At 38.5% G+C, this 27,551-nt stretch overlaps 1 protein-coding gene across 1 annotated transcript in view; it reads left to right on the forward strand.

Moving 5' to 3' along the window:
• Positions 1-3,498: 3,498 nt before the first annotated feature.
• The window catches only part of DENND2D (DENN domain containing 2D), a 42,528-nt gene continuing 18,475 nt past the window's right edge, over positions 3,499-27,551 (forward strand). The window contains exons 1-6 of the mRNA XM_034414175.3: positions 3,499-3,780; positions 11,128-11,306; positions 14,002-14,114; positions 16,397-16,466; positions 23,782-23,859; positions 24,608-24,748. Of these exons, the coding sequence (XP_034270066.1) occupies positions 3,717-3,780; positions 11,128-11,306; positions 14,002-14,114; positions 16,397-16,466; positions 23,782-23,859; positions 24,608-24,748 (645 nt within the window). The 5' untranslated portion in view covers positions 3,499-3,716. The remainder of the gene's footprint in view (positions 3,781-11,127; positions 11,307-14,001; positions 14,115-16,396; positions 16,467-23,781; positions 23,860-24,607; positions 24,749-27,551) is intronic.

Consider the following 27,551-nt stretch of genomic DNA (forward strand, 5'->3'; position numbering starts at 1 on the left):
TCTTGCTAAGGCTTTGTAAAGCAGTATTAGAACTTCACATTATCTTGATTCTATCCCTCCATTAATGCAGCCTAGGATTGCATTGGCCTTTTTGGCTGCTGCTGCACACTATTGGCTCATATTTAAATGATTGTCCACTAGGAGTCCAAGATCTCTCTCACATTTACTGGCATTAAGCCAAGTGTCGCCTAGTCTATACAGTTGTTTTTTTGACTTAAGTGTAAAACCTTACTTTTATCTACGTTGAATGTCATTTTGTTAGATTGGGCCCAATGTTCAATCTGACAAGATCTTTTTGGATCTGGAGCTTGTTTTCTGGAGTGTTGGCCATTCCTGCCAGCTTAGTGTCATCTGCAAATTTGATGAATTCTGTTGAGGACTAAACATTGAATACGAATTGTCAACCAGCTACATAATAATCTCAGCTACACATCCTTAGGAATCCACATTGAAATTTTCCTAACAGAGGGCTGTCTATCCTATGTCAAGTAACAAATTGAAACCTTTTTTTCTAAAGTTCATTTAGTATCTATCCTCCTATAACTTAAAGGCACTATTTTGTGTCTTGCAGTCTGGGACAATGGAGAGTAACCTTTATCCTTCTGTGAATATAAGGTCCTGATAATCTATGGAAGAATAAATTACCTTCAGGTATTTTCAGAATAGTAACATATCTCCAGGTAAGTCACCTTAACAATTAATATTCCCGAATCATTTAATCTCCCTTTACAGGAATTCTTCCTAAGGTGTAAAACTTGAACTGGACATACCTGAGATGGTTCTGATAAACTGTTTTGCTCCAGCAATAAATATCCTTGTCCACCTGGACAGGCCAAACAAACTGCAAAATGATTGAATCCTAAACAAACTAAAAAAGGTCTTGAAAGATAATCTATGCATGCCTGTGGTAAAAGAGCAACACAGTACTTGTGTTTTACAGGTCTGACTGGTACGAAACAAGGAAATAACTTCATGACCTTTGACCTCTGTTGGAGTAAACGAAGGCATAGGGGCTGTGGAAACACCAACGTATTGAATTACAAAATGTGCTTCCTTTGATTTGGAAACTACCTCTTTTGCCTTTTTTTTGTAGAAACACTATTTTATTGACTCAGATGCAGTTTGAAAGCAACTTTTCCAAGAACTTTTTCACAGAGGCAGATATCCCCCTTCTTAACTCACTTTATTGGAATGCTATTTCCTAAATGAAGACTTTTGCATTGTCTATCCAATTTTAATAAATTATCCTCTAGTCCAATGCTTCTCAACCTTTACTTCACCACTGACCCCCTTTAAGTATCTTTTGTGGACCTTGGCCACAGACCACCAAGATTTAACTCAAGATTTAAATCATAACATTTCTTCAAGCTTTCGTGGACCAGGATTGAGAAAAACTGCTCTACCCTATTAAAACCAATCTGAGTTTTTGATTTATTTGGCTGATTCACTCAGATTACATAACCAGCCAATTTTATAAGCATTTTCCCACTTCTTCACCCAAGCCCTTTAATAAAAATGTTTCAAGTATAGGACTCAGGACTGAATATTGTGGCACGCCATTTAATACTTCATTCCAAAAATCCAAGTGAGTATTCTTTCAGTTTGTCTCATGTGCACATAACAGAAATGTCACCCAGCCCATATATTTTGCTAATCAAGTTTATTAGCTTGCTAATCAGAATGTCATGGCTACAGTATTTCCACAATTGATTAAGGAAGCTATTTAGTCATATAATGAGATCAGGTTAATGTGAACATACATTTTCTTGACGAATTTAGAGTTTGTTTAATACTAGTTTATTAAATAAATTTCAATTGGATAAGCTTGCATCGAAACTAAACCTGTGATTTAACACATAGATATTTCACAGGCAGACCAATATATTATATACTGCTGTATATACAGGTAAGGATTACCTTGACCTTAAGTCAAGGATCCTTGACTTACAACAGTTCACTTAGTGACTGTTTGAAGTTACAACGTGTTGTGGTCTGCCAGCAGCCTGCGGAGCTGGCAGTGAAGTCAGACAGCGATGAGGCTGAGGAAGAACATGGGCCAGTCATGGAGGCTGGGGAAGGCCCAGATGAGGGCTCTGCATCAGAGGCAGAAATGGGGCCAGGACCATCGGGGAGTGAGGTGCGGACTCCAGAGCCTCCAGAGACTGATAGGAGTGAGGCAGAGAAACAGGAGGAGCCTGTTCCTAATGCATGCGTGAGAAGAGCTGCCAGAAGGCAAGAGCAGCTCAAGCAAAGAGGACAACTCGGGAGTAGGGCCAAGAGATGATTGGCCCCTCCCATAAGGCTTAAAACAGACCAGCAACGGCGTTTGGGCTGTGCTGGAAAACAACGTTGGTAGCTTCGTCTTCTACTTTGTCTACGTCTTGTATTTATTTTTGTATCTGTGACTTCTGAACGTTTGCCAAGAAAGGCCTTTGACAGTTTGCCTAATTGGACCAAGGTTTGCGATAGGACTGAGGAATTTGTGTTGGAAGGAATTTGCTTTAATTTAGTTGAACGACGCTGGGAATGAAGTAATTCTCAGCTGTTCGAATAAAGTTTGTTTTTTCATTGACTGATTTTCCTACTAAATTGGGCCTGGGTCACAACACAATGGCACTAAAAAAGTGACATGACTATTTTTCACACTTATGACAGTTGCAGCATCCCCATGGTCACATGATTTACATTTGGATGCTTGACAATCGACTCACATTTCTGATGTTTGCAGTGTCCCAAAGTCACATGATCACTTTTTACAACATTCTGACAAGCAAAGTCAATGGGGATGCCAGATTCACTTAACAACCATGTTACAAATTTAACAACTGCATTCGCTTAACAAATGTGGCAAGAAAAGTTGTAAAATGGGGTAAAACTCACTTAACACATTTCTCACTTAACATAAATTTTGGGCTCAATTGTGGTCATAAGTGGAGGACTACCTGCAGTGTCTGTGGGGGTGCTCACACATGGGGGAATCACGTGTGCCTGATCCCCCATGAGCTGTTTGATTTTGCCCTGTGTATGGCTGGAGTTACTATTTAAGAAAAGCTTGGATTTGGAAAAATAATGTATCTTAGCTTGGGTATTGTACTTCTCCAGGATGCTGGGTGCAATTCAAGTTTTTTTTTTTTTATAACTTTGAACGTGATAAATTAAGTATATTTTATGCCTTTAAGAAAAGACATTCTAAAGAATAAAATCTGTTCCACAGGAGCCATGTGAGACAGGGAGGAAATTTTATAATATATATATATATTTTCCATATTCTGATTGAAAAGCTCCCGAATAGCATGGCCAAAGATAAATATAAAACAGAGAAAGGCAAAAGGCCTGCAGCGGTGTACAAATGTACGAGCAAGCCTCTTGTGAGTCTGGAATGACGCTGCGCCGACCCGGAAAGCCTGACGATCCCACAGCCAATGCGGGCAGGCTGGTGTCTCAATTTAAGTGAGGCGTGCGCACGTGGCGGCCTGGTGTTTTCTTGGCAGGCTGCCGTCCTTCAGGTGTTGTTCCAACTCCAGAGGCTTCTGCTCTCCGCCCACCGCCTCGCTCGGGAACTGCAGCGCGCCTCTTCCCAGCCTCCCGAAGGCTCCTCCCGCCCGGTGACTCCGCCGCTGCCACCAGCTTTCACTTTTCCCAGGTGCAAAAGTTTTTTTTTTAAGACGGAGGAGACGGCGGCAGCCCGGTGCGGCGGAGAGCGAGCCGCTGACGGCATGGCGGGGGAGAGGTTCGTCCGCTTCTTCCGAAACAGCCTGATACGGAGGTCGTCTAGGAGAGGTGAGCCTGAGGGGCAGGACCGGGCGAGCTCTCTTCCTCCCACTTGTCCGTCAGTCTGGCGCCAGCCCAGCCTTCGTCTCCTTCCCTTCCTCCCTTCGCTCTTCTCGCTCCTGCTTCCCCTGCTCTGTTGTAGTTCGAACTCGTCGGGAAAGAGCAGCGTCCTCGCCGATCCTGTTAGTGAATTCGCGCCTTGGGGTGCGCCGTCCCTGTAAAAAGTTTTTTTTTGGGGGGGGGGCGACGGAAATAAACATGCCAAGTTTGTGCTGGGTCTACTACCCTTATTCTCTGCCCCCGCCGGTTGGTCAGACGCTGAGCGGTCTCTGTCTCTCTCCCCCCGTCCCCGTCCCCCCAGTGCTTCCGATAAATTCACAGTAGGAAAGTCCCTTGTGTACTTTCATTTGACGACATCGGAAGGAAAACGTTTGGAATAACCGGGAAAACTGGAAGGAGGAATTTTGGGAACAAGACTGAATGAATGAAGTGAACTGGCAATAAATAAATAAACTGAAGCGGCCAGGATTGGGTTTTATACCTGCTCGTATAAAGTCTCTGTGATAATTGTTTAGATCAGTGGTTCTCAACCTTCCTAATGCTGCGACCCTTTAATACAGTTCCTCATGTTGTGGTGACCCCCAACCATAAAATTATTCCTGAAACCATTGAAAATATATGTTTTCCGATGGTCTTAGGCGACCCCTGTGAAAGGGTCGTTCGACCCCCAAAGGGGTCCCGACCCACAGGTTGAGAACCACTGGTTTAGATGGACCTTTAAGGCACAACATGTTGTTTTTGCAGCTAGAGATTAGAGCTGATTCTGAATTTTCAGAAAATAAGAGACAGGATGCAGAAACGAAGGTTATTTTGTGCAGTTTAGTTTCCGCTTAACTAAACTTTAGCTACTGGTTTTTGACTCCGTAGTCAAGATGGAGGGAAAATAACAATGAGTTCTGAGAGACCTTAACAAATAAATTGATTATGCTTTTGGGCAAAGTATTGATCCTAATTCTGATTACTTGTTTGGTTAAAGCAAGATAATTAAGGTTATTCTATTTTATTATACCAGTGTAAAATGTCTTGGCCTCTTTTATCTGTGCTATAATGAACACCTGGCCTTTAAGAATACCTCTGATCTGGCAACTGGCGGATTTTTCCATGTTGAATGGCCATTCAACAAAGTTGCTTGCTGAGAAACTCAAGTTACCATTATTGAAAAGGATTAAGTATAAGTGTATGACTGTATTGAAAAGGATTAAGTATAAGCGTACTGCAGTGTGTATTGGGGAGTCCAGATGGATTCATTCAGCATCAAGGCTGAGATTATTTTATGTCAAGTATGAAATAAACTCAGATGTGTAACAACTTTGTATCAGAAACCAGGAAGTGCACATGTGGGGCAGGTTTACAACTCCCTTTTCTGTTCTGTTCACAAAGTAAATGTTTCTTGTCTACAAGACAATGGCTGGATTAATACAACACTGCAAATTGAATGTAATTTACGTCACAGCCAAAGTCAAACAAAGATTATAGTTCTGTGTACAGATAATCCTTGATTTATGACCACAGTTGGAGCTGGAATTTCCACCATTAAGTGATGTGGTCCTAAAGCAAGATGTCCTGCAGTCCCAGCAGTCTCAGTTGCCGTCATAATTCCTGTTAAGCAGGAAGTGGAGGGAATCCCAGCTAAGGAGCATGGGGTTGCTGCCTTGGGAGGGCCAGCGCAAGTAATGCACAAGTTGGGGGAGGAGTGGTGTGGTGGTGTGGCCTGAGTTTAGGAAGGCTGGGGAAAGAATACACTGCAGCTCAAGTGCTTCTTGATGCTTTGTGGCTCTGGGACTGCAAAATGCCCCCAAAATGTAACTTATGGCAAAGCTCCTCTGCACTGTGCTGTTGACTGGGCTCAGAATGAGGATGGGTTTTGTATGGCACAAAGAGACTTTGTGGTGTGATGTAGATGCAAAAAGCCCCAGTGGCATGATGCACCAGGAAGCCCCTTTGTGCTGTGTGAAGCCTAGCCTTACCTTGGCCCAGCCAGAGTACCCTCTGCTGCTTTACACTCCAAGGCCCCAGCTGATCTTCACCTTCTTGCTCCACTGCTGATGAGGGGTGCCCAGCTTGGCTTTTTGTGAGGCAGCTGCTGGCCAGGTGAGGCTTTCTTCCCTGCAGTGGTTATCTCCCAAGACCTGGGGGAGTCTGCCTCACGTTGCCAGCAGCTCTCTTAGGAAGGCTATGTATTCCTCATCAGCAGGAAGGAATAAGAAATTGGCAAAGATCAGCTGGGCAGTGGAGCGCAGGGCAGCAGGGGGCCAAAAGGGCATAGATGAGGGGGAGATAAAGGATTGGGGTGAATGAAAGCACCCCACTGTTGTAAATTTGGAGGGCTGCCAAACTCCAAAATTTTGATCACTTGACCACAGGGGTGCTACCACAGTCATAACTGCAGGTATGGGTCATAAGCAATGGTGGATTGCTCCCGGTTCTGTCCGGTTTTCTAGATCTGATAGTAAAAGCGGTGGGAGGCTCTGCCCACCCACCCGGACGTCATAAATGATGATCTGTGCATGCGCAGAAGTGTGTGCACTCCCGTTGCAAACCGGTAGTAAAGGTAAGAAGAACCACCCCTGGTCATAAGTACCTTACTTCAGAACTCTCATAACTTCAAATCGTCAGGGAATGAATGGTTGTAAGTCGAGGCTACCTGTAAAGTGTTTGCCGGTTTCCATTTTTCTGAATTGGAACGCTTCTTTACCTCTTAATGTTTTCAAAGTTTTATGTGGGGCTACCGATGTGTAAAAGAGGTGTCTCAGAAATAAGTAACAGCAGAGTTGGTGGGGAAAAGAGTGGTGGATGAAAAACACCCCCTTTGTGCTAGTTACTAGAAGCAGAAGATAAGATGGTCTTCTGCTCTCTGGTCTTTTTTGCTGCAGAGTGATCACTCCAGGGCAGGGGTCTCCAACCTTGGCAACTTTAAGCCTGGCGGACTTCAACTCCCATCAATTCTGGGAGTTGAAGTCCTCCAGGCTTAAAGTTGCCAAAGTTGGAGATCTCTGCTCCAGGGGATAGGAGAACTGACAACTAAGGAGGCATGCCACTTCTCTACTCTCTCCCCCCACCCCGCTTTCTCCAGTCCTTCAAAGCAAGATAAGCAGAAAAGGAAGGGGGAAACAGACACAGCATTTTGGAATGAGTAAGCTGATGTAATGTTGTTTAGAAGAGGCCTCATGTTGTCATCAGAGAATTCCCCGAATAGAGGTAATTCTAAATAGTCCTTAAAAAGATCCTGATTAAATGTTCATAGTAATATTTCTGAAAAGCAACTGAATTCTTTTTGTTGTTGTTGTTGTTGTTGTTGTGAAGCATTTCATATGAACATGAAGCTGACAATGAAGCATTTGGTTTAGGAAAAAAATGATCAAGGTCTCTGGATCTCAATCTGCCCACATTAATGCTGTTATTAAGAACAACTGTTTATGTTGATACATGAGGAAAGAATCCTTTTTGCTACTCGGGCTTGGAGGAACACAAGTGTTACTCTTTCCAAGCCACTTATCCATCCAGATGGAAGGGTATCAAGCACAGAAACTCACTAAGGGTAGTTTGCTTTCTGTAAGAATCCTGGATGGGCATCCCTAGCCAGTCAAGATTGTCAATTTTTACAGAAATAGTTGTTATTTGCTATTACAGTCAGAGAACTAAAAGACAATATTTTACCCAAACAATCTGATGGGAATGTGTGTATGGTTAGGGTGTTATTTAGTTTGTCAGCTGGAGCATCATTAGAGACATAAATACAAATGCAATCTTCAAAATGGGTGGTGCGCTTACCAGAGGCAACAGTTTCCTGCAAGTCATTAGTCCACAGGAGTCTGTTGTCCTCATTAGGGAGAGGAGACTCTGGAATTTCATCTGATGGATGGGATAGCACTTCAAAACTGCTCACAGGATTCCAAGAAACCAAGTCTTCAGTGGAAACCTTTGAAGTGAGGAGCCCATTAATCTCTGTGCGTGTGTGTGTCTGCATATGTGTGTTTTGCAGCCTTTGCTGATTTGCAAAATTCCAGGGCTGGTTCTACATCTTGTTTTTTTTTTATCTACAGCACAAAAGGAGGAAACATTAATAAAAATGTATAAAAAAGAGCCTACAGGTGTTTTAGTCCAGAAATCTCTTGGACATGGATGTGTCTTTTGCTCTCCGATACCATGGAATGAACACCCAGGAGGATTTGAGAATTAGTACCTAAAGTAGCCATCAACCCCCCATTCCGTTTTCTCCCCTTCTTCCCCAGCCAGTCATGGTAAAAAAAATTTTGGATGTAGATCTGGGGGCAGTGGCAATTCTCTTCTGCTTTATCTTTAAATTAACTGAAAAAGAAGGTTGCCCAATAGTGACAAAGAAGACGGTATTCATATTTGGTGCCACTTTTGCAGATTTCAGTTGTGCAATTCAAGAAGGAACTTTGCAAGCCCTCTTCATAACATTTTAGGTCTATTTTCTTGTGAAATAAGGTTATATATCCTGATCTTGACTATAGGAATATGAGTCTTCAGATCACATTTTTTCTGATTCCCCCCCTCCAATTTTTAAACTTATTTTTCAAAATAATAGAAGTTTCAAATAAATCATAGAGTATATTAGAAAATCTCCATCCCTTTTAAGATATTACACTACAATAATTTTATATTTATGCATACCTTTTCTTTTGGAATACACTTTTTCTAAATAATTTTTACATAATATTAGGATTTTTCCAGGTTAAAGACACTGTCTATATCTTAAAAAGTATAAACATTTTTAGAGGTGCAGTCTCCAAAATAGGTTTTATAAGTCCCTAACTAAGCTTGACTTTAATTTTATAAACTACAAATTATAATTTAGCATACCAATGGAAATATACTGCTCAAAAAAATCAAATTTTTTTGATAAAAAAGCATATAAATCAAATTTAAAAAATAAAATAAAAAAATAAAGGAAACACAAGCAGAAGACATCTGAGATCTGAATGAATGAAATAGCCTTATTAAATACTTTTTTCTTTATATACAGTAGTTTATACACTGCTCAAACAACTAAAGGGAACACAAAACTACTGTATGTAACGAACAAAGTATTTAATAAGGCTATTTCATTCATTCAGATCTCGGATGTCTTCTGCTTGTGTTCCCTTTATTTTTTTGAGCAGTGTATATTGGAAGTAGCATTCCAAGATATTTTATGTCTATACCCTGTTTCCCCCAAAATAAGACATCCCCTGATAATAAGCCCAATCGGGCTTTTGAGCACATGGCAATAAGGCCAAGCGCTTATTTCAGGGTTCAAAAAAATATAAGACAGGGTCTTATTTTCAGGAAAACATGGTAGTACAAATCATAAAGCAAGGTTTGTTTTAAACTCATTCTATCTTGAGTGCAATTTTGACCAACAGAACTGTAGTCTTTTAAAAATTTATTGTAAATTCTGCTCCTTCCTTCCTCTTATTTTGGTATTTCCTCACTAACCAAAAGGAAATATTTGGTTGGTTTCGATAGCATCAATCAGTGTGGGCAATTTATGGGGCTATGCTGTCAATATTTAAATTATTCTATAGTTCCAATTGGAGGGTCTTCAGTGACATTACACAGAATAGAGGAGCAAGTGGGCAACTATATTTTGTTCCTCTATTCAGTTCAAATAATTGAGTCTTACAACCACATTTGGTTCAAATACAGTTTTCAGATGATATTTATATGTTTAATTTATATTTTTCTAATGTCTTGAACAAAATAGCCATTACAGTGTTGTGTGAAATAAACCATGGTATTAAAAGCTATAATATAATTGCTTGGTCTGCACTGAGCATGCCCAATAACCACAGCCAAGGTAGTTAATTAAGGGTAGCTTATAGCTTTAGCATGTTTTTCAAATGCAGCTGATGTACAAGATGTCAAGGGTATTGGGTGCTGACTTGATTGCATGGCAGCTTGGAAATGTGTTCTTTCTTCTCCCATATTTGTTTCTGCTTTGGTAATGACGTTCCTTACTTCTTTATCTATAGAATCGGCTGTCTAAGGCAAACACAGAAGGGATTTTCCTCTACACTCCTTGTATGCTTAAAACTTGTTTTTTTTCCCTTCAGGCAGTTAAATCCACCTATTAGCAAAAGTTACATTGCCTCATGCAGCCTTATGCAGTCATTATCTGTAATTTATTATTTGACTAACTCAGAAGACCTTCTTTGCATATATATATATATATATATATATATATATATATATATATATATATATATATATATATAAAAATTTTCTTACTTCTTCATAGGGTTTATGTCTTAGGACATAAAGACATTATGTCTTATGTCTGGCTAGAAGAAAAACATATATATATATATATATATATATATATATATATATATATATATATATATATATACATACATACATACATACATACATACATACATACATACATACATACATATTATTTATTTTTTGTTTATTAAACTTTTATGCCACCCATTTCTCACATAAGATGACTCTTCTTCTGTTCTGCTCTTTCTTTTCTTCCTTTCTGATCCATGGATAAAGATTTATAATGATTTTCTGATTCTTACTAGACAGTGATAGATAAATGCAATTAAATGAAGTTGAAAACAACTTTAATGAAAAATAGCAACATCCATTCAAGAAAAGCCTGAAGGAAGCAACAGATTTTTACGTAGTATCTACCTGCCAAGGGGATGTCAGTGAAGGCATTCAAGAAAGCAGGTGTCAGCGTAGAGGTGAACGTAGAATACTCTCGATTCAGAGCAGGTTATTTTGAAGGCAGACAAAAATTGTGAGCAGATGGTTCAGATCATCAAAGCTTTCTTGGGAACATTTTATATAAAGACTGAGGATGTGTGCAGCAACAGATGATAAGGGATCAGAGATGAGGTCACTATTAATGTGCCTGATGGCAATAAATGTTTGCTAGCTTTGCATTGCTAATAAGAGGTTGGGGAAAATATTTATGCACAAGAAGGCAAACCTTGCTTGTTAAGGCTAGGTTCTATAGGTAGCAAATAAGTTCCAAAATGGTGAGGAATGGTTTCAATTTGCTACCTTTAGAAGCATTTATTTCAAGACAGATAATTCACTTTCCTTGAGGATAAGGATAAGGATAATTTTATTTCTATACCGCCCGTCTCCCGAAGGACTCGAGGCAGTGTACAGCCAGGTAAAAACACAATACAAATATCACAATTTAAATTTAAAAAATTATTAAAAGTATTACATTTAAGGCCAGAATGTCTGTCTGATCTTAGCCAAGATTTTTACATTTTACATTTCTCAAACTATAAGTGATAATGTTGCTGTTGTTTTGCATTACAGGTGACTCCCAGGATGCAAATCCTACAGAAAGCAAATCTGGTGCTGATGTAAGGCTGAAACAAAGAAGCAGTTTTTCTTATTCAGCAGGACACCCATTTTTTGAATACCTGGTTGTGGTCTCACTTAAAAAGGACACAAAGGGAAATTATGAGCCCAAGATTACCTATCAATTTCCAAAGGTAAGGAATTAAACATAATGATTTCATCATGTGTAGAAATTAGAACATTGTGAGGAGCCCCTTTCAGATATTTCTCAGAGATAAATATGTGGCAAAACCTGGAGCAACAACCATAGCTGGCTGTGTACCAATTTCATTTCATCCAGTGTTCTCTCTCCACTCCCTTTTAACATCTATATGAAGCTTCTGGGTGAGTTTATCCATCACCATGGGATAAGATATCATGAGTATGTGGATGACACTCAGTGGCACATCTCAGTAAGTGATGCTGTCCACCCTTTTGCAGTGCTTTGGAGTTTACCAATGAGTTGAAGGAGATGAAATGGTTGAAGAGATGCCTAGGGCAGTGCTGAAGGACGACATGGGGTAAATCCAAATTAGCACCTGCTATTAAAGCCTACCTCAAGGCATTAAGGGAGAATGATTGATTGATGTCAGAGCTTCTAGATAGATAAAATCAAGAAGCCTTTTCCAGGACAACTTATAGCAGACGTAGACAGGGAAGAAGGCACCAAGATTGCAATGGCCAGACAGTTTGTCTTATTTGAGACTACATGAAATATATCCCCTAACAAAAAAAGTGCATAGAGATCTGCTAAAGCTTAGGTTGTGTTGGTCTAATTGTGTGTTTCTCCAAAGTAATCCAAAGTAATTAGAATTTGTGTCCTTTATTTTCTATTTTTGATCATCTGGGCCTCATCATCGTTTCTTTTGCTTTGGCTTGGCTTGGCTTCATATGGTTCCCTTTCATAGTGCAGCAGTTTCATTTTATTTGACTATATATTTTCATCACACAGCCTATGTAGCAAGGGGAAGTATATGATTGATTCTGGCTGATAAATGACACAAGCCACCAAAACCACCAGATGTGAATACAAGACGCTTAAGATGCAATCTGCTCTTCCACTGCTCTTTTTTTTCCTGAGCAGGTGCTCTTAAACTCCTTACTATGGGTTTGACCTTGCTCCTAAGACATTCTTTGGAGGCATTGAATACAACATATCTTACTTAGATTAATAATCAACTTAGAAGCCTTTTCCTATTATTGAGCTGAAATGCATCTTACCCACCTTTCAACTGGCATAAAGTATAACATGATGACACTTAGTTTTTCCATTGCTGAACCTGCCCTGCTTTTGTTTCTTTTCACATTGCTGCAGTCATCTGATTTCTTTTCAAAGTAAGGAGTGACAAAGTCTAATGGATTTTATATATCTTAAGGCTGTCCTTGGACAAAGTTGGAGTAATAAGGAAAATAAACTAATGCCGATTTACAACTGTGTCAATCAAGGGCTGAGGTAAAACACAATAATGGCAATATTTAGGGGGCCCTGAAAAAGATATTGCTAGACATCTTTGTGCTGTGGTTAGCTGCAGATGGGGAAATCCCTAGATCTGTTTACATTCTGATGAGGAGAAGGTTTCTTTAAATGAAGTTCTGCTTCATGATTGTGTGTGCATAGAAGAAAAAATATGTAGGAGCAAGTCTAAACTCCTGCAAGTTTTTACTGTTTTTTTTCCCTTTTTAAAATCCTGCTTAGTGTTGAGCAACAACCAGATTGTATGTGTATGGGGTCTAGGAAGCTGTATACAGAATCAGACTGTCAAAACTGTTTATTCTGACTAGAAGCAGCTTTCAGATCTTTCCTGATTACCTTCTATGTCAGAGGCCCACTGTCTGAGCATCAGGATTACATGTAGTCCCCAGAAGGTCATTTGGAAGTGACCTTCATGAGCTTCCAAACACTAAAACCAAATTGTAATTTTTAACATGACAGAAGGGGAAAGTTATTAAATATACAGCTATAAAATATCACATTAGTGTATTTGATTAATGTTTGATATTTATTGGAAATGCCAGAGTGTAAATTGGATCTTTTGCCCACAAAACATCTACTTTACTACTGAGTAAGGAGTCTAAAAATACAATACCAATTTTTGTTTCTTCTTAGAGACAATCATATTTTTTTAAAGACAGACCAGTATTCATTATATGGAGATTAAAAGTATTTTCTTGTTGAACCCTGCATTTGGAAAAGAAGTTGTAAAAACTATTTGGCTACATGTTGCTAATAATGATTATTGAATGTCACTTGAGAATGTAAAAAGTGGTTTATGAATATTATCTTAGTAATTTTACAAGCATACTAATCATTTTGAGAATAATTCTAGTATGTACAATATATATAATCATCTGTTTAAAAGAACTGACAGTTTTGTTTCTGTGATTAGTCCTGACAAAAGTGGATGACCTTGAGCCTTATTTCAAGTCTCCAGAAATAGTTATATATTAGTACACATACCATACACAATTAAATACAAGTCTGTAAGTAAGTGATGTTAGCGGACATTTCTTTACTTGTCGTTTTTCACTTTTGCATCTCTAATAACCCAGACATTGGTTTTTTTTGATTAAGTCATAAGGAAACTACTAGTCTGGTATAGTGGTTAAGGCATGAAACTGGGAGACTGAATTCTAGTTCTGCCTTAGACACAAAGCCAGTTGGGTCACCTTCGGCCAGTTACTTCCTCTCAGCCCTAGAAAACAGGTAATGGCAAACCATTTCCAAAATCTTGCCAAAACTACAGGGACTTGTCCAGGCACTTGTCAGGAGTGAACACTGAGTCAAAAGTACAAATGCAAAAAAGTTTCTCTCACAACTTTATTCTATCTACTTTCTGCTTTGTGTTTCAGCGTGAGAATCTACTGAGGGGACAGCGTGAAGAAGAGGAAAGGTTGCTTCAGGCCATTCCCTTGTTCTGCTTCCCAGATGGTAATGAATGGGCACCCCTCAAGGAGTATAAGAGGTAACTGTCCTGGGATAGTATACAGCAAGATTGTAGAACTGTCTTACAAGAGACCAAGTATACCCTAATGAATGCCATGAAAACAAAAGCAAACAAAAACTAAGTTCACATTTTCCTCATTTCTATATAACAATCAGTCCAGAATTATCGTACCATTATTCCACTCAGTGGAATAAATGTATGATACTTGAGTAAATAAATGGTACTTGTTTAAATCGGTATGTACTTTGGACCGCTTCCCTCCCTTTTTTAGGAAGAATTATTATTCTTGAGTTTTCCAGTACAGCTTGTTTGAGAAAATTTACCTGACAGGTTATTCAGCAAGCAAATAGGGCAACTTTCCCACTCTTGTTTTTGAAGATCTTCAGCTAAATGCTAATTTGGTGGCTTCCTGTATGTAGTAAATAGAGTATTCTAAATCCCCGAGTACAAATGGCACTTTGGAGGAGAAAAAGGTTGCAATCTTATGTTCAGGAGCAGCACTTTAGATGATCTGCAACCCCCCAAAGATGCCAACTGAGGAGGAAATAGGCTGTTTTAATGGAATTTTATTTTAAGTAGGCATATTCATATTGTTTTGTTTCAAGGGAGCATTTTAAAATGAATTCTATTCAGTTTGGTGATTAGATGGGTTTTGGTGCTGTTTTGTAAATAGATGGTTTTTCATGCTTTTTTGTACACTGCTCTGGGCACCACAAGGGGAATTAGAATTGGTAATTATAATAAGTTAATGTTCCTAGAGATTTCTTTTTCTGACCTTTAACTATACATGGTTGGGCAATCTCCTGACTCTGTGAATAGGCTTATCAATCCTTACAATCAATCAGAATGTCCTTCTTGGAAAATTTTGGTATGGTATGGTGATTTTGGATTTCAAAACAGATTTTCTTTTTTTATTTCAATAGTCCTGGCTAAAATAATTTTTTTTAAAAAATTGATTTATATGCCGCCCTTCTCCGGAGACTCAGGGCGGCTTACAATGCATTAAGCAATAGCCTTCATACTTTTTGTATATTTATACAAAGTCAGCTTATTGCCCCCACAAACTGGGTCCTCAATTTACCTACCTTAGAAAGGATGGAAGGCTGAGTCAACCTTGAGCCTGGTGAGATTCAAATTTACAGTAATTGCAGACAGCTGGTGTTAATCACAATGCTTTCAGTCTGCTGAGCCACCAGGCCCCTAAATAAATGCTGTACTGAATAGCCTTTCTTGTATAATTTCCATGCAGTGTTTTGCAAATTATTTATAAATATTATAAAATATTGGACTATTTTTATATTTTGTTATTTTTATAAATTTTATACCTATTTTGCTGATGACATTCTATCCTAGTACCTAGAGGTTATGAAAACCTAAATGGGGAACAACAGGCTTCAACTGAACCCTGGCAAGGCTGAGTGGCTCTGGGTTTTGCAGCCCTCCGGTTTAGGGGCCATCTTTGGTATTGGATGGTACTGCGCCAAACAGACCTGGTGTGCAGAATGGACAGAAGTCATGACTCCTGCTCAAAGAATAGTTGGCAGTTGTGACTAGGAAGGCCTTTGCATAACTTCAAATTGTTACCAGTTGTGCCTATTCCCGGGTCAGGAAGGTCTCCTCAGCGTCATCTTGGTCACTTCCCAGATAGCCTATTATAACTCACACTATAGGAGGCTATGTTGAAGAGTATTCTGAAGCATCAACTGGTTGAAAATATGGTGGTGCAGGAAGTTATGTGTGCCTCCAGAATGACATGTTACCACATCTGCTCTGTGAGCTGCATTAGATGCCAGTTTGCTTTGGAATCCAATTCAAGGTTCTGTTTTGATTTTTAAAACTCTTCATAGCATGGGACTGAGTTGATTGAAGGACCTTTCACCCACCTAATTACATTTGCCCATCACGTTAAGTCCAGCAGAGGAGGGTATGCTACAGGTCCTCTCTGTAAAGGACTTTGGAATCAGCCCTTTTCTGTTGTGAACCCCATTTCCCTTAAGGTGAGACTGGCCCCACCCTGACATTGTTCCACAAGTCCCTTAAAACCTGGTTGTATCATCAGACTTGGGAATCTCAGAGAAGTGGCAAATTAGTGAAATGGCTATATTGCCTATCATGATAGCTCTATCTGCTACTCTATCATTGGTAAGTTTGATTGGTGTTTTTAATTTAGATTTTTTTTTTTAATTTTTAGTTTTCATTGTACACTGCTCAGAGTCATGTTCTGTGAGACGGGGAACTATATAAATATGATAAACAAACAAATAAAACTAGTAATATTCTATGTCTTTTATTCTTTGCAGTGAAACTTTTTCTTTTGTCCTTACCAATATTGATGGGAGTAGAAAAATTGGCTACTGCAGGAGACTGTTGGTGAATATTTCCTTTTTTAATTTTATTGTTTTGAAAAGACTTGTTAAGAGTTTACTTGGCTGAGGTATTGGATCAATTGAGGCAATACATTCTATGCAAGTCATACTTTCCATATAATAAATAATTCTTTAAAATGCCAGAAAAATAAATATGTTTCATCATGATTAAAAAATATTATTGTCTATTTGAATCATGGTGCTAGAGCCTGGTTCTTGCTAAATTAGAAAAAATTTAATATAGATAATCCTTGATTTATGACTGGTTGTTTAGTGACCGTTCAAAGTTACAGCAGACACCCCCCCCAAGCTACTAATAACCCGATACTGAAGTTACAGCTTCTTCAAAACCTCCTGCCTATCTCCCCTCCATTCCCCTGCTGAGTCCCCACATTCCTTAGGCCTGCTTCCTACACCATCAGGCCCCACCCTGCATCACTAATTGCACACTTACCTTTCAAAGATCTCTGGAGCTCCAGAGCTTAAGTTAGGGAAGGAGGACAGGGTATCCCATTGTTGGGCCCTGTGGTGCGATCCTGGAAGCAGCCACCATGTTTCAGTGACTGCATTGAATTGTGGCCACTTGTAAAGTTGTGACTATTGCAGAATCATACCACATGGCCCATCAGTAGAGTAGTTAACACAAGCTACACAACCTTCCATAATCCACAGTTACGGGATTTCTAGTCCAACAATCTGAATGATACCACGTTGGAGAAGGTAGAATGCTAGTAACCTCACTTTTAAAGTTTGAGCAGGTTATTCTTTGGAAGAATATTTGGCTTCTGACCATTCCTGTATGCTCAGAAGCCATATTAGATCATAGTTGCTATTGAGCAAATGGACAAAATACAGAATTGGAAAAAGGATGTTATCTCCTGTTATGTACTGAATTAGTTTAATTATGACTGTGGTGTCCACATTTTATTAGTGTGACTAGGCCAGCGTTTTTGCAATGATCTGTAGTTAGATTTCTTTTTCCCTGAAATGTAAAAGTAGTAATATCTAACTTTAGAGAACTTGACTTATTTGGGGGAATAAATACAAATCTTGTATTGAAAAATACAAGACAGAAAAGTAGCTTTGCTCCACTCTGGCAAACATACTTTTTATAACCCTGTAACTTTGGACAGAACTGAAATTATGTTCCAAAGTTCTGGGCCATCTTAGATAAGAATAACACTAGAGTTACTGCACCAATAAGAATTTATAACATTGGTCTTTTATCACCCCTAGCTTTATTAATAACCAAAGAGTAAATGAGAAATGGCAAACATGGAGAGGAAAGATAACATGGAGGGGAAAGATAGAAAAAAATCAGACTGGTGGATTGCGATAGATAGAGAATATTAATAATGATTTCTTGAGACAGCCAGCTATAATTTCTGGCTAGAGTACTATAGAAGTGAAGTGATTTTTTTTTTTGTACATGCATGTTTTTCTTTAATTCTATGCTTCAGATAAAATAAGAGAAAAGATAAAGAGAGAGAAAATGAAGGAAGAAAAGATCCCGTGAGAGGCAGTAGTTGATTTGTTTGTTAATTTCTCGACAGTTTCCTCAGCTGGGAAGTGAGTTTTCAATATTGTAGGACAGGGTTATAGAAGGTTTTCATGTCTCAAACTGGAAAATACCTCTTCAGGGAGATATTTTCCTTGTGATTATAAAAGAACAATAGCATCTACTTCGGGAATTGATATCCATATGGAGTGAAATAAGGTTATTTAAGTAACAATTAATAAATATATTTGGTGTGTATATATTATCCAGTCACTGTTTATTCTTCCTGCTATTAAAAATTATTTTTAAAAATTATGCTGACTCCAAACAGAATTGCAAATGGGATTTAAAATGTTTATAATGGGGTAAGTTTGTGTTGAGTTGCTGATGTCCACAATCTCTTTTAAATTATTTTAAACCGCCTTCTCCAACATGGTGACCTCCAAAATGTTAGGTTATGAATTTATAATAAATTAATCATCTCTTCCAACTAAAAGTCATGATACGTAGGAGTGATAGAACTGGTAGTCACATGATCGTTGATAGCCCAATAATCAAATTGGCTTGGGGATGATAGGATTGGTAGTTAAAATATTCATGGCAGTATAAATTGATACTTCATAATTTAAGATTACAAAGTTGTAAAAAAACTGAAGTGTTGTTATATATTCTTCTAGGCTTCTCCCCAGCCTAATTTATATATTCACTGTGATAATGTTATGTTTTATTTAAGGAGAAGAAAGAAACAATAGTAGTTACTACTGATCTCGATAGGATTAATGCTTTTCCCTGAAGTAGATAATTTGCTAGCTATTTTGAACAATTGTAAAGACTTGCGGATGTGGACTTGTGTGCGCATCCTAGGGATGAGGAGGTGCTTGATGTGGCCAGGATTGATGGTCTGCTTGGTTGCAGTTGGGCCAGCATAGAACCACCCCCTCCACTTGGTTGCTGAGCTCAGCACTTGTGATGCAGCGCTGTTTTAGTTCTGCAGGAGACCAGAAACCTGGCTTCCATGATCAGTTAATAGGCTGTATTTTGAAATGCAGAACAATTTATCTATCCATGACATATAGCAAAAACTCTTTCTCAGATCTTCCATAATATTTATACTATACAGTAGGTAAATATTGGCAACTTTCTGCCACCAGATGACAGCAAAGAAATGCAACTATATCTTTGCTGCCATCTAGTGGTCAATCAGTTGCTTGATTGGTAGATTGATTACCAACAATCAACAATTTAAGAAAGTCCCAAAGGTGCTTTTTCAAAAGGCAAATGAATTTCCTTTGTTTTGCTTTAAAACGTTTCACTTCTCGTTCAAGCAAAGCTCTGTTTTGCTTCAAGAAAAACAAAGAAAGTCCAGTTGCCTTTTGAAAAAAGCACCTTTGGAATAACCATGACCTGGATGACTGAGAATCTCCATAGAAATTTAAGAAAGCACTTTTTTGCTGCCATCTAGTGACCGATAGGTCAATGGAATGGAAATCCTTCGGGGGGAAAAATTATTGGATGCAGTGCCCAAGTACTGGCCTTCTAAGAACCATTGACACATTCTGCATGGCAGCTGGAGAAAATTTTTCCTACATTTGGTGATGTCGGAAAATCTCGTAATGTCATGTGCTTCAGCTGTATGACTATTTCAGGTGGCACAGGTGCCACAGGTGGCATGCGGAACCATATCTGGGCAAGTGAGCGTTGCCCTAGCTCAGCTCCAGTGCATGTGCGTGCCGGCCAGCTGATTTTTGGGCCTTCCGGAAGCTGGGAAACGGGCCGTTTCTGGCCTCCAGAGGGCCTCTGGGGAGTGTGGAAGGCTGTTTTCGCCCTCCCCAGGCTCCAAGAAAGCCTCTGGAGCCTGGGGAGGGTGAAAAACGGGCCTATCGGGTCCACTGTGCCATCGCATGCCAAAAGCGAGGGGAGCGAGGGGGGGTTCATATGTGCATGCGCGGGGCACATTGAATTATGGGTGTGGGCACGTGTTCATGCGACCCCCCCCACACACTCCCCCTGCTTTTGGCACGCGACAGCAAAAAGGTTAGCCATCACTGCCTAAGTCCATCTGCCATCAGTTCTTCTTGCTATGTGACCAGCCCATTCAATTCTTTTACTCTCTTGATGCTATCATATACTTTTGTTTGCATCTGAGTTACATTGTTCCATCTGCAGGTGGACTCTAGGACTCTTGATTTCCATATATATAGTAGACAAACTTGTAATCCAGGTTTATCCTTTTCCTTTTTTTTTTTTTTTTTGTATCTGCCTCGTACATAACAATATGTTTTTATATTGAGATCTGTGAGGTAGATTTTAGAACATTTTACACTACCACAATTTAGAAACTGAAGCCAGTCTTGGCTTCCTTTTTAATAAGTGGCTGTGTTAACAGGTAGTCTGAAATGAAACAAAACCTATGACTCACAGAGTTCACCGAGAAAACCAATGTAAAACACAGGTGGCAGCTGAGTGCACATTTCCCTCTTCTCATCCTGTCAGTAGCTCACTCCACCCTGCTTTCACCAGCTTAGTTTCTCCTTTCATTTCTTATTTTTCACATCAGTTCCTTTCAATCTTTAAGTGCTTTTGTCATAAAGAAGACCTGTTTCTCACATGTTTCTTTTATTGCTTCTTGGAGTTTGCTTAATCTTTAGATATTTACAGAAAGCAGACTTTGATATGATCTCTCTGGGCAAAATCAAAGAATTGTTTTGTTTTATAGCTATCATTTTGCATTGATTGGCTTACTATCCATGTATTAATTTTAGAGATGTAATTAGAAAATAAAAGTTAAGGCAAGCTTGCAGTGCATTACTTTGGAGATTCTTCCCAAACTCTTTTAAAAAGCTCCCTCTAGCTCAGGTGATTAGGAAGGCAGAGGAAGGGGGAGCTTAGAATGGAGAAGTCAGCAACATTCTGAGCAGCTGCCCATCATTCTGTCCCATAGGACACAGCTTCATTGCAGCATCTATTGGCTGGAAATGGTAAAAAAATAAATCTCAGAAGCTCCAGCTTGCACAATGAAAAAATTAAAAGGAAATAGTTATTTTGTGTGTTCTTAGGCAACGGTTTATCAAATGAATGGGATCTCATGATATAAACATAAATAAGACAAATTGCAAAGTATCTTCCAATTAATGTAATATATTAAATAATGATTAACAGCTTCAGCCATAGAGCAAACTTCTGTTAATGAGTCAGCTGCTATGACTCAGGACTTTAACTACATAATAAATTAGGGATTGGCACACACACACACATACGCACACACACATTTATATATATGGTTGGAGCAGTGGGACAATGGCTGGGTCAGTGCCAACAAGTTGAACCTTACTCTCCCTGCCCTGCAGTTATGTGGGGCACAATATCCAAAAAGGATTAAAGTGTTTGCACACTTGAAGGGCTGTGTAATAATTAATCGAAACTGCTTCTGAACCAAGGTGAACATTTTTTAAGCTTTGACCTTAAGCTGGGGAAATGGTCCCGCAATCCTTTAGCTCCAGTGGCATTTGTAATAAATATTTCAATTGTAGGGGTTTAGAAGAAAGAAAAAAATTGGGACAAGCTAAGCATAACCACTCTTTGGATCCATTTAGGTTGAACAGGTATTCCCTGTAAGTGAACAGGGTGCAGCTTTAAGATCTTCTTCCGATATCCAGTCTTTCCTGCTTTTCTTTTGGTATGATTTTTTTTCATTGAGAGAAAAAATATTAATAAAGTGCTTGAGTGGATAAGATTGAAAGGTATTTCCCTCCTTCCTGAAACTGTTATTCTTTAAGATTCATGTTTGATAGGAATTTAGCATGGCCAGGATTGAGATATGCTATTATCCCGTCTGGTAACGTGGCTGGAACCAGCTTATGTCCTCATTTAGTGCTTTCTTTTTTTTTTTTTTTGAAAAGATTTTTTTTATTTTTAAACAAATTCATAAAACCATCTTCAATTGCAAACAGTGCGTCAGTTGGTTACCAGTCTTTTGTGCATCATTCACCAAATTCATAGCTTACAATTTACAATTTACCTAGATTCTCATATCATCGACCTAATATATATCTTTATATTGTTATCCTCATTAATCATTTATTTGACTATGACTAGTTCTTCCCTCATTATCATTCAAAGTATTCTAAGATTTGATAATTTTTATTATAACATTCATTTCATCCTCCTGAATCTATCCAACAATAATACATCTATATGTTATATTTCACATAGTTCTTCAATTCTTGTATTGTGAAAGTCTCTACCATATTTCATTTCCATATTTTTTTATCTAACCATTGATAGAATAGGTCCCATATTTTATAGTATTGTTTATCTTCTTGTTCTCTAATTTCAAATGTCAATTTGCTCATTTCAGCACATTCCATTATTTTCTTAATGACTTCATCCTGCGTTGGTATTTTCTCATTTTTCCAATTTTTAGCAAACACAATCCTAGCCGCTGTTAATAGATTCACAATCAGATATCTCAGTTCTTTATTATATATTTCAGGTATAATCCCCAATAAAAAAATCTCTGGTTTAAAATCTATGTGTTTTTTGGTCATTTTTTCCAATTCAATGTTTTCTTTAAAGGGGAAGAATAATAGGCAGTACACCCCTTTCCTCATAAGATGATATTACGTTGCAGTTTAGATTCTTTGGGGTGAGATATATCTGGCTTTTTCTATTTAAAAATCTCATATCAAAATGATCATATTTCCAAAGTAATAGTAGGATGGAACAGATAGTTTTGTTTGGCTAATTTTATGTCATAAAAATTCTTCCTGGAAGAAATACACAGTGGAGTGGAGTCTTTGGTTCTCTTTGAAGGTATTGTTTTTCATGAAGGTATTTCATTATCCGGCTAGGTAAAATCTTCAGATTGCACAGAGCTATACAGTTCAAGTTGTTCAGGTCTGAGCTGTATTTAGTTAAGAAACCCTAGTTAGTTGAGCTTGTGAAAAAGAAAACATTTTTTGTTTTGTTCATTGTAGGTAAATTAGGCTTCTTCCTGCTTTAAAATCCAATTTGCACATTCTGTGGAAGATTGTGAAAAAGAAAATCATCCAGGAATGTCTCTTTCTTATGTTCTGTATTTAATGAGATGTTAAGAAAGGGAGTGAGTCAGAGCACTCCAATAACCATGGCGCTGATCTGATTGGTTTATTTGTTTTTCATACTGAATGATATATTTGTTTACAAAAATCTGACTCATGTAGTAAAGGACAGATGTAATCCTGATTCCACAAAGGCCATTTTATAAACTAGCTTATTTATTTGGCCACTCCGAAATCAAGAAAATAAGTTCCGGATGTTTAAACTTGCCTGTGATTTATGCCAGTAGTTCTCAAACTTTATATTATGCAACCCTCTCAGTCATCTTTAAAAGCTTTGGAAGACCATCTTATAACCTCTAGAGGTCAGCAAGGCAATGCCTGCAGATTCCATAGCACAAATGACCCTTTTTGATAGCCATGGAATCCTAAAATGGAATGGAATGCTTTTGAATGAGAAAGTCAAAGTCATATAAAATCTGGTAACATTACCATGTATTTGCTTGAAAGATTCCAAGATTTGAAGTTAAAGATCCAAATTTTCTCAGGTTTCCCAAGTTTTAACCATATGCATATGGGTTTGCACCAGAAACTATCAACATTATTTTGGAATGCCATTGTTCCCTAGATCAAAAGTTGGGAACTTAGTTAAGCAGCCATATTTGCTGCTATAATAGTTTTGTATATTTCCATAACATAGATGTGTACTTTAATAGTGACATTTAATTTTAATTTAAAAAGGAAATTTAATGGTGACTTTTTTTCTACGTAACACTGCTTTTCAGCCTTCTGGACGAGATGCTCGTCTCCCTGAAGTTTATTGCATTGTAAGCTGTATTGGTTGCTTTGGACTATTTTCAAAGGTATGTTTTCTAAATAGTCTGTTTCCCGAAATACAAAAAACATTAAACTCTTTGTTAGGTAGCATAGGCAGAAATATATGTTCTACTGTTCCTAATCTTGCTTCATCATAAGATTAGCTTTCTATATTTTTCTTCTTCCGATCTTACACAGAAAAAAGGAAAGAAAGTCAGGTCCCTCATCCCAGATATTTGGGAATTGACTGGGACTACTCATAGAGATATTTTGTTCATTTAGAAAGGTTTTCACCATTATTAGAATGAAGAAAAATATAGCATTTTAATTTGAATACAGAAAACAGTAGCTCAGTTCAGATAATTCAGCTATTTCGAATTACTTGGTGTACAAATGAATAATACAAGAAGCTTTGAGCTAAATTTAAAATATCACTTCAGTCATAGTTTTTAAGACCAGATATAACTAAATTAATATACCTTCTCAATTAGTTTCCTCTTGTGAAAGGAGAATGAAAATGACTGGATCCATGTAAGTTCTTCAAGTTTGGCTTAACCATTATCTATCACCGTTACTATTTCTTGACCTTCGGTTCTTACACTTTGGTTCTGAGGATGAAATGTGTTTGAAGGAGACACATGATTCAGGAGGAGATGGTATCAGGACTTGTTTATCACACATCATTACTTTGTTTAAGACTCTGTTGGCTTTGAATAATTTCAGGAGGAGGAAAGCCACTATCAAGAGCCGAGTTGGGAAGCTGCAAAATGATGGGTATCTTTTTCCTTTTTATAGATTTTAGATGAAGTAGAGAAGAGGCGGCAGATCTCAGCAGCAGTCGTCTACCCCTTTATGCAGGGCCTACGTGAATCTTCCTTCCCAGCACCAGGAAGAACTGTTACCATTAAAAGCTTCATCCCTGAATCCGGGACAGAGGTGTGTGCCTACTTGAAATACCTTTGGCTGATTGTAACATGACCTGTAATTAAATGTTATAATCAAAGTCATCATGTTAAGCAAATGTATAAATCAGTACCTCCCAATAGGGTTTAAGAAAAGCAATAGAACATCCATAGAATTAATAAGATTTGCAAGGAATAATCTGTAAAAAGTCTGAGTTGAGAGGACTGACCTCTATATGAGAGAGTGTCTATCAGTAATATCATATCTTCCATATGTTTGCCCATGTCCAATCCATAATGAATTGTTTACAAATATCTAGGGCCATTTCTCTCATTATTCTTTTTGCCTGAATGTATTCCAAAAGGAGCAATTGTGCTCATTGTCACCTAAATTGCCGGTTGTTCCAAGGATTAAAATTGGTCTCCCAGGACTATTGGAATCAGGAAAAAGTGGCATTCAAGCCAGTAAGGGAGTATTAACAACATTGTCCTCAGCTCCATTTTTGGTTGTCCTGCTTCTATTTTAAGAGGCACATTAAGTATGCATCAGGGCACCTAGAAGAGTTTTTGCAAAAACTTTGTGTGGCTCAAAGTGATTTATAATGAATAATGAAACACAATCCGGGTCAATACCAGAAAGTATTTGGGTCATAGGTTTTGCTATGTAGAATTTCATTATGGCTCTTGCATTCTTTTGTGCTTGTAAAACAGCATATGCATCTTTGAAGCAATTGTGGCCTGGAGCACTACCCCTGAATATTCAAAACATTTCATTCTATTTAATTCATCCCCTTGATAAATCATTTAAATATTTTAGGTTTCCTGGCAAGAACAACCACTTGGTTTTCTGGTCATTAATTACCAGCATTACTGCTTTTACAGTAATGGGTAAAAGATCTGAATGCAGAGCTACACTATTAGCATACAGAAGAACAGAATATCCATTTCTGTAAACTTGGGAGTGGAAACCTGAATTCGACAATCTACTTGCTAAGAAGTTTAAATAGAGATTAAATAGGGTGGGGCTAAAATTTTTTTATCTAATTCCCTTTCAAATAGAGATTGGATTAGTCAAAATACTTAAAGCATTTCTCCTAATTCTTTACAAAAACATGAAAAATGGCATTTTTGTAAAGTGTTTGAATTAAAAACAGGAGATGCCTATCTATGATTGTATTATTTTAACTTCTCCAAAACACTCCAAAAACCAAATATTTTTGAAGTGATTTTGAATCAAAAAGTGATTTTAAATCTATATAGGCTATATAAATTGTAGGCCTGCTCTTGCAGTTATATTTTTTCAATTAGCTGCCATAGGACCTAATATAGAACAGCTGGGGTGGAAACTGGCTTGTTCTTTGCCCAGAGTTGATTCTTTCTCTATGAGACTTGTAATTTATTATTCAGATGGAAGGCATAATGTTTACTAATCATAATAAGCAAATATATAGAGTGATAATTAGCTGGATTCCCTTGCTCCGCCCCATCCCACATTTTAAGGCACTGCCTCAGTCCTGCCGAATATGACCTGTATAATTGATATAGGGGGAAAAAAGGGGTGCCAATTGGATACCTATTACCGGGGAAACCCCCACCCCACCCCAATTGTTGATTTGGTTCCATACAGTCATCTTGAGCCAGGTGTGCAAGAGATAGACTACAAAATTATGCCCACTGAGAGAGAAAAGGGACAAAGCTTATATAATGGTCTTGTTTGAAGGAAAAAAGGATGCTATGATTTCTTAGTGGCAGATCCTACCCTATCCCACATTTATTATTTTTATAAATAATCCAAGGCAACATATACTCCTTTCTCTCCTATTTTCCCCACAAGCACCCTGTGAGTTGAGTTGGGGTGATAGAGAGTGACCGGTCCAAAGTCATTCACCCGGCTTTCAATGCCTAAGACAAGACTAGAACTCATAGTCTCCTGGCTTGGTGCCTTAACTACTAGATTAATCTGGTTTGGTTTGTCTAGTACAGTGATGGCTAACCTTTTTGCCATCATGTGCCAAAAGTGGGGGGAGCGGAGGCGGTCGCACACTCGTGTGCCTGCACCCATAATTTAATGCCTCCCCGCCCCTGCGCATGCGTGCGCGATACCCCTGTGCTCCCCCCCCTTTTGGCACTCAACGACAAAAAAGTAACCAGGGCCCGGTAGGTTTTTCACTCTCCCCAGGCTCCAGAGGCTTTCTTGGAGCCTGGGGAGTTCCCTGGAGACCCTCCGGAAGCCAGAAACAGCCCATTTCCTGACTTCCTGTGGGCCCAGAAGGCCTGAAAATCAGCTAGCCGGCGCATTCAGGCATGCTGGAGTTGAGCTAGGGCAATGCTCACGTGCTCACAGATATGGCTCCACGTGCCACCTGTGGCACACGTGCCATAGGTTCGCCATCACGGGCCTAGTAGGTTATTTTAAACCTTGACTTGTTTAGTTAACAAACCTTGAGGATCAAACACAGGATCAGCAGCGCATTGACTTCCTCTTCAGTACATAGGCCTTGAATTTGCAGCTCTAACCCCTTTGTAAGTTATTTGCATTTTATATTTTCAAGCATTATCGGCAAAGCACAGCATCATCTTTAGTCATTTTATTAGGTCAAACTATTTCATTAGTTTCTCCTTCACTTGACATTTCCCTTCACTATCTCAGACAGGATGGAGTTGCCCTAGTGGCACTGCTTAACCTCAATGAGGTTGAAAAATTAGGAAATGATCACTGATGTTTTGAAACTGGTTTCAATGAAACAGAGAGTCAAGAAACTGCTGCAGCATGAAAGATTTAAAACTAAATATGAAAATATTTAATTAGTTGAGGATTGAGCAGATGAGAAGCTCCA

Source organism: Pantherophis guttatus, chromosome 3 (assembly GCF_059756535.1).
Source record: "Pantherophis guttatus breed Tessera chromosome 3, ASM5975653v1, whole genome shotgun sequence".
Classification (NCBI taxonomy): domain Eukaryota; kingdom Metazoa; phylum Chordata; class Lepidosauria; order Squamata; family Colubridae; genus Pantherophis; species Pantherophis guttatus.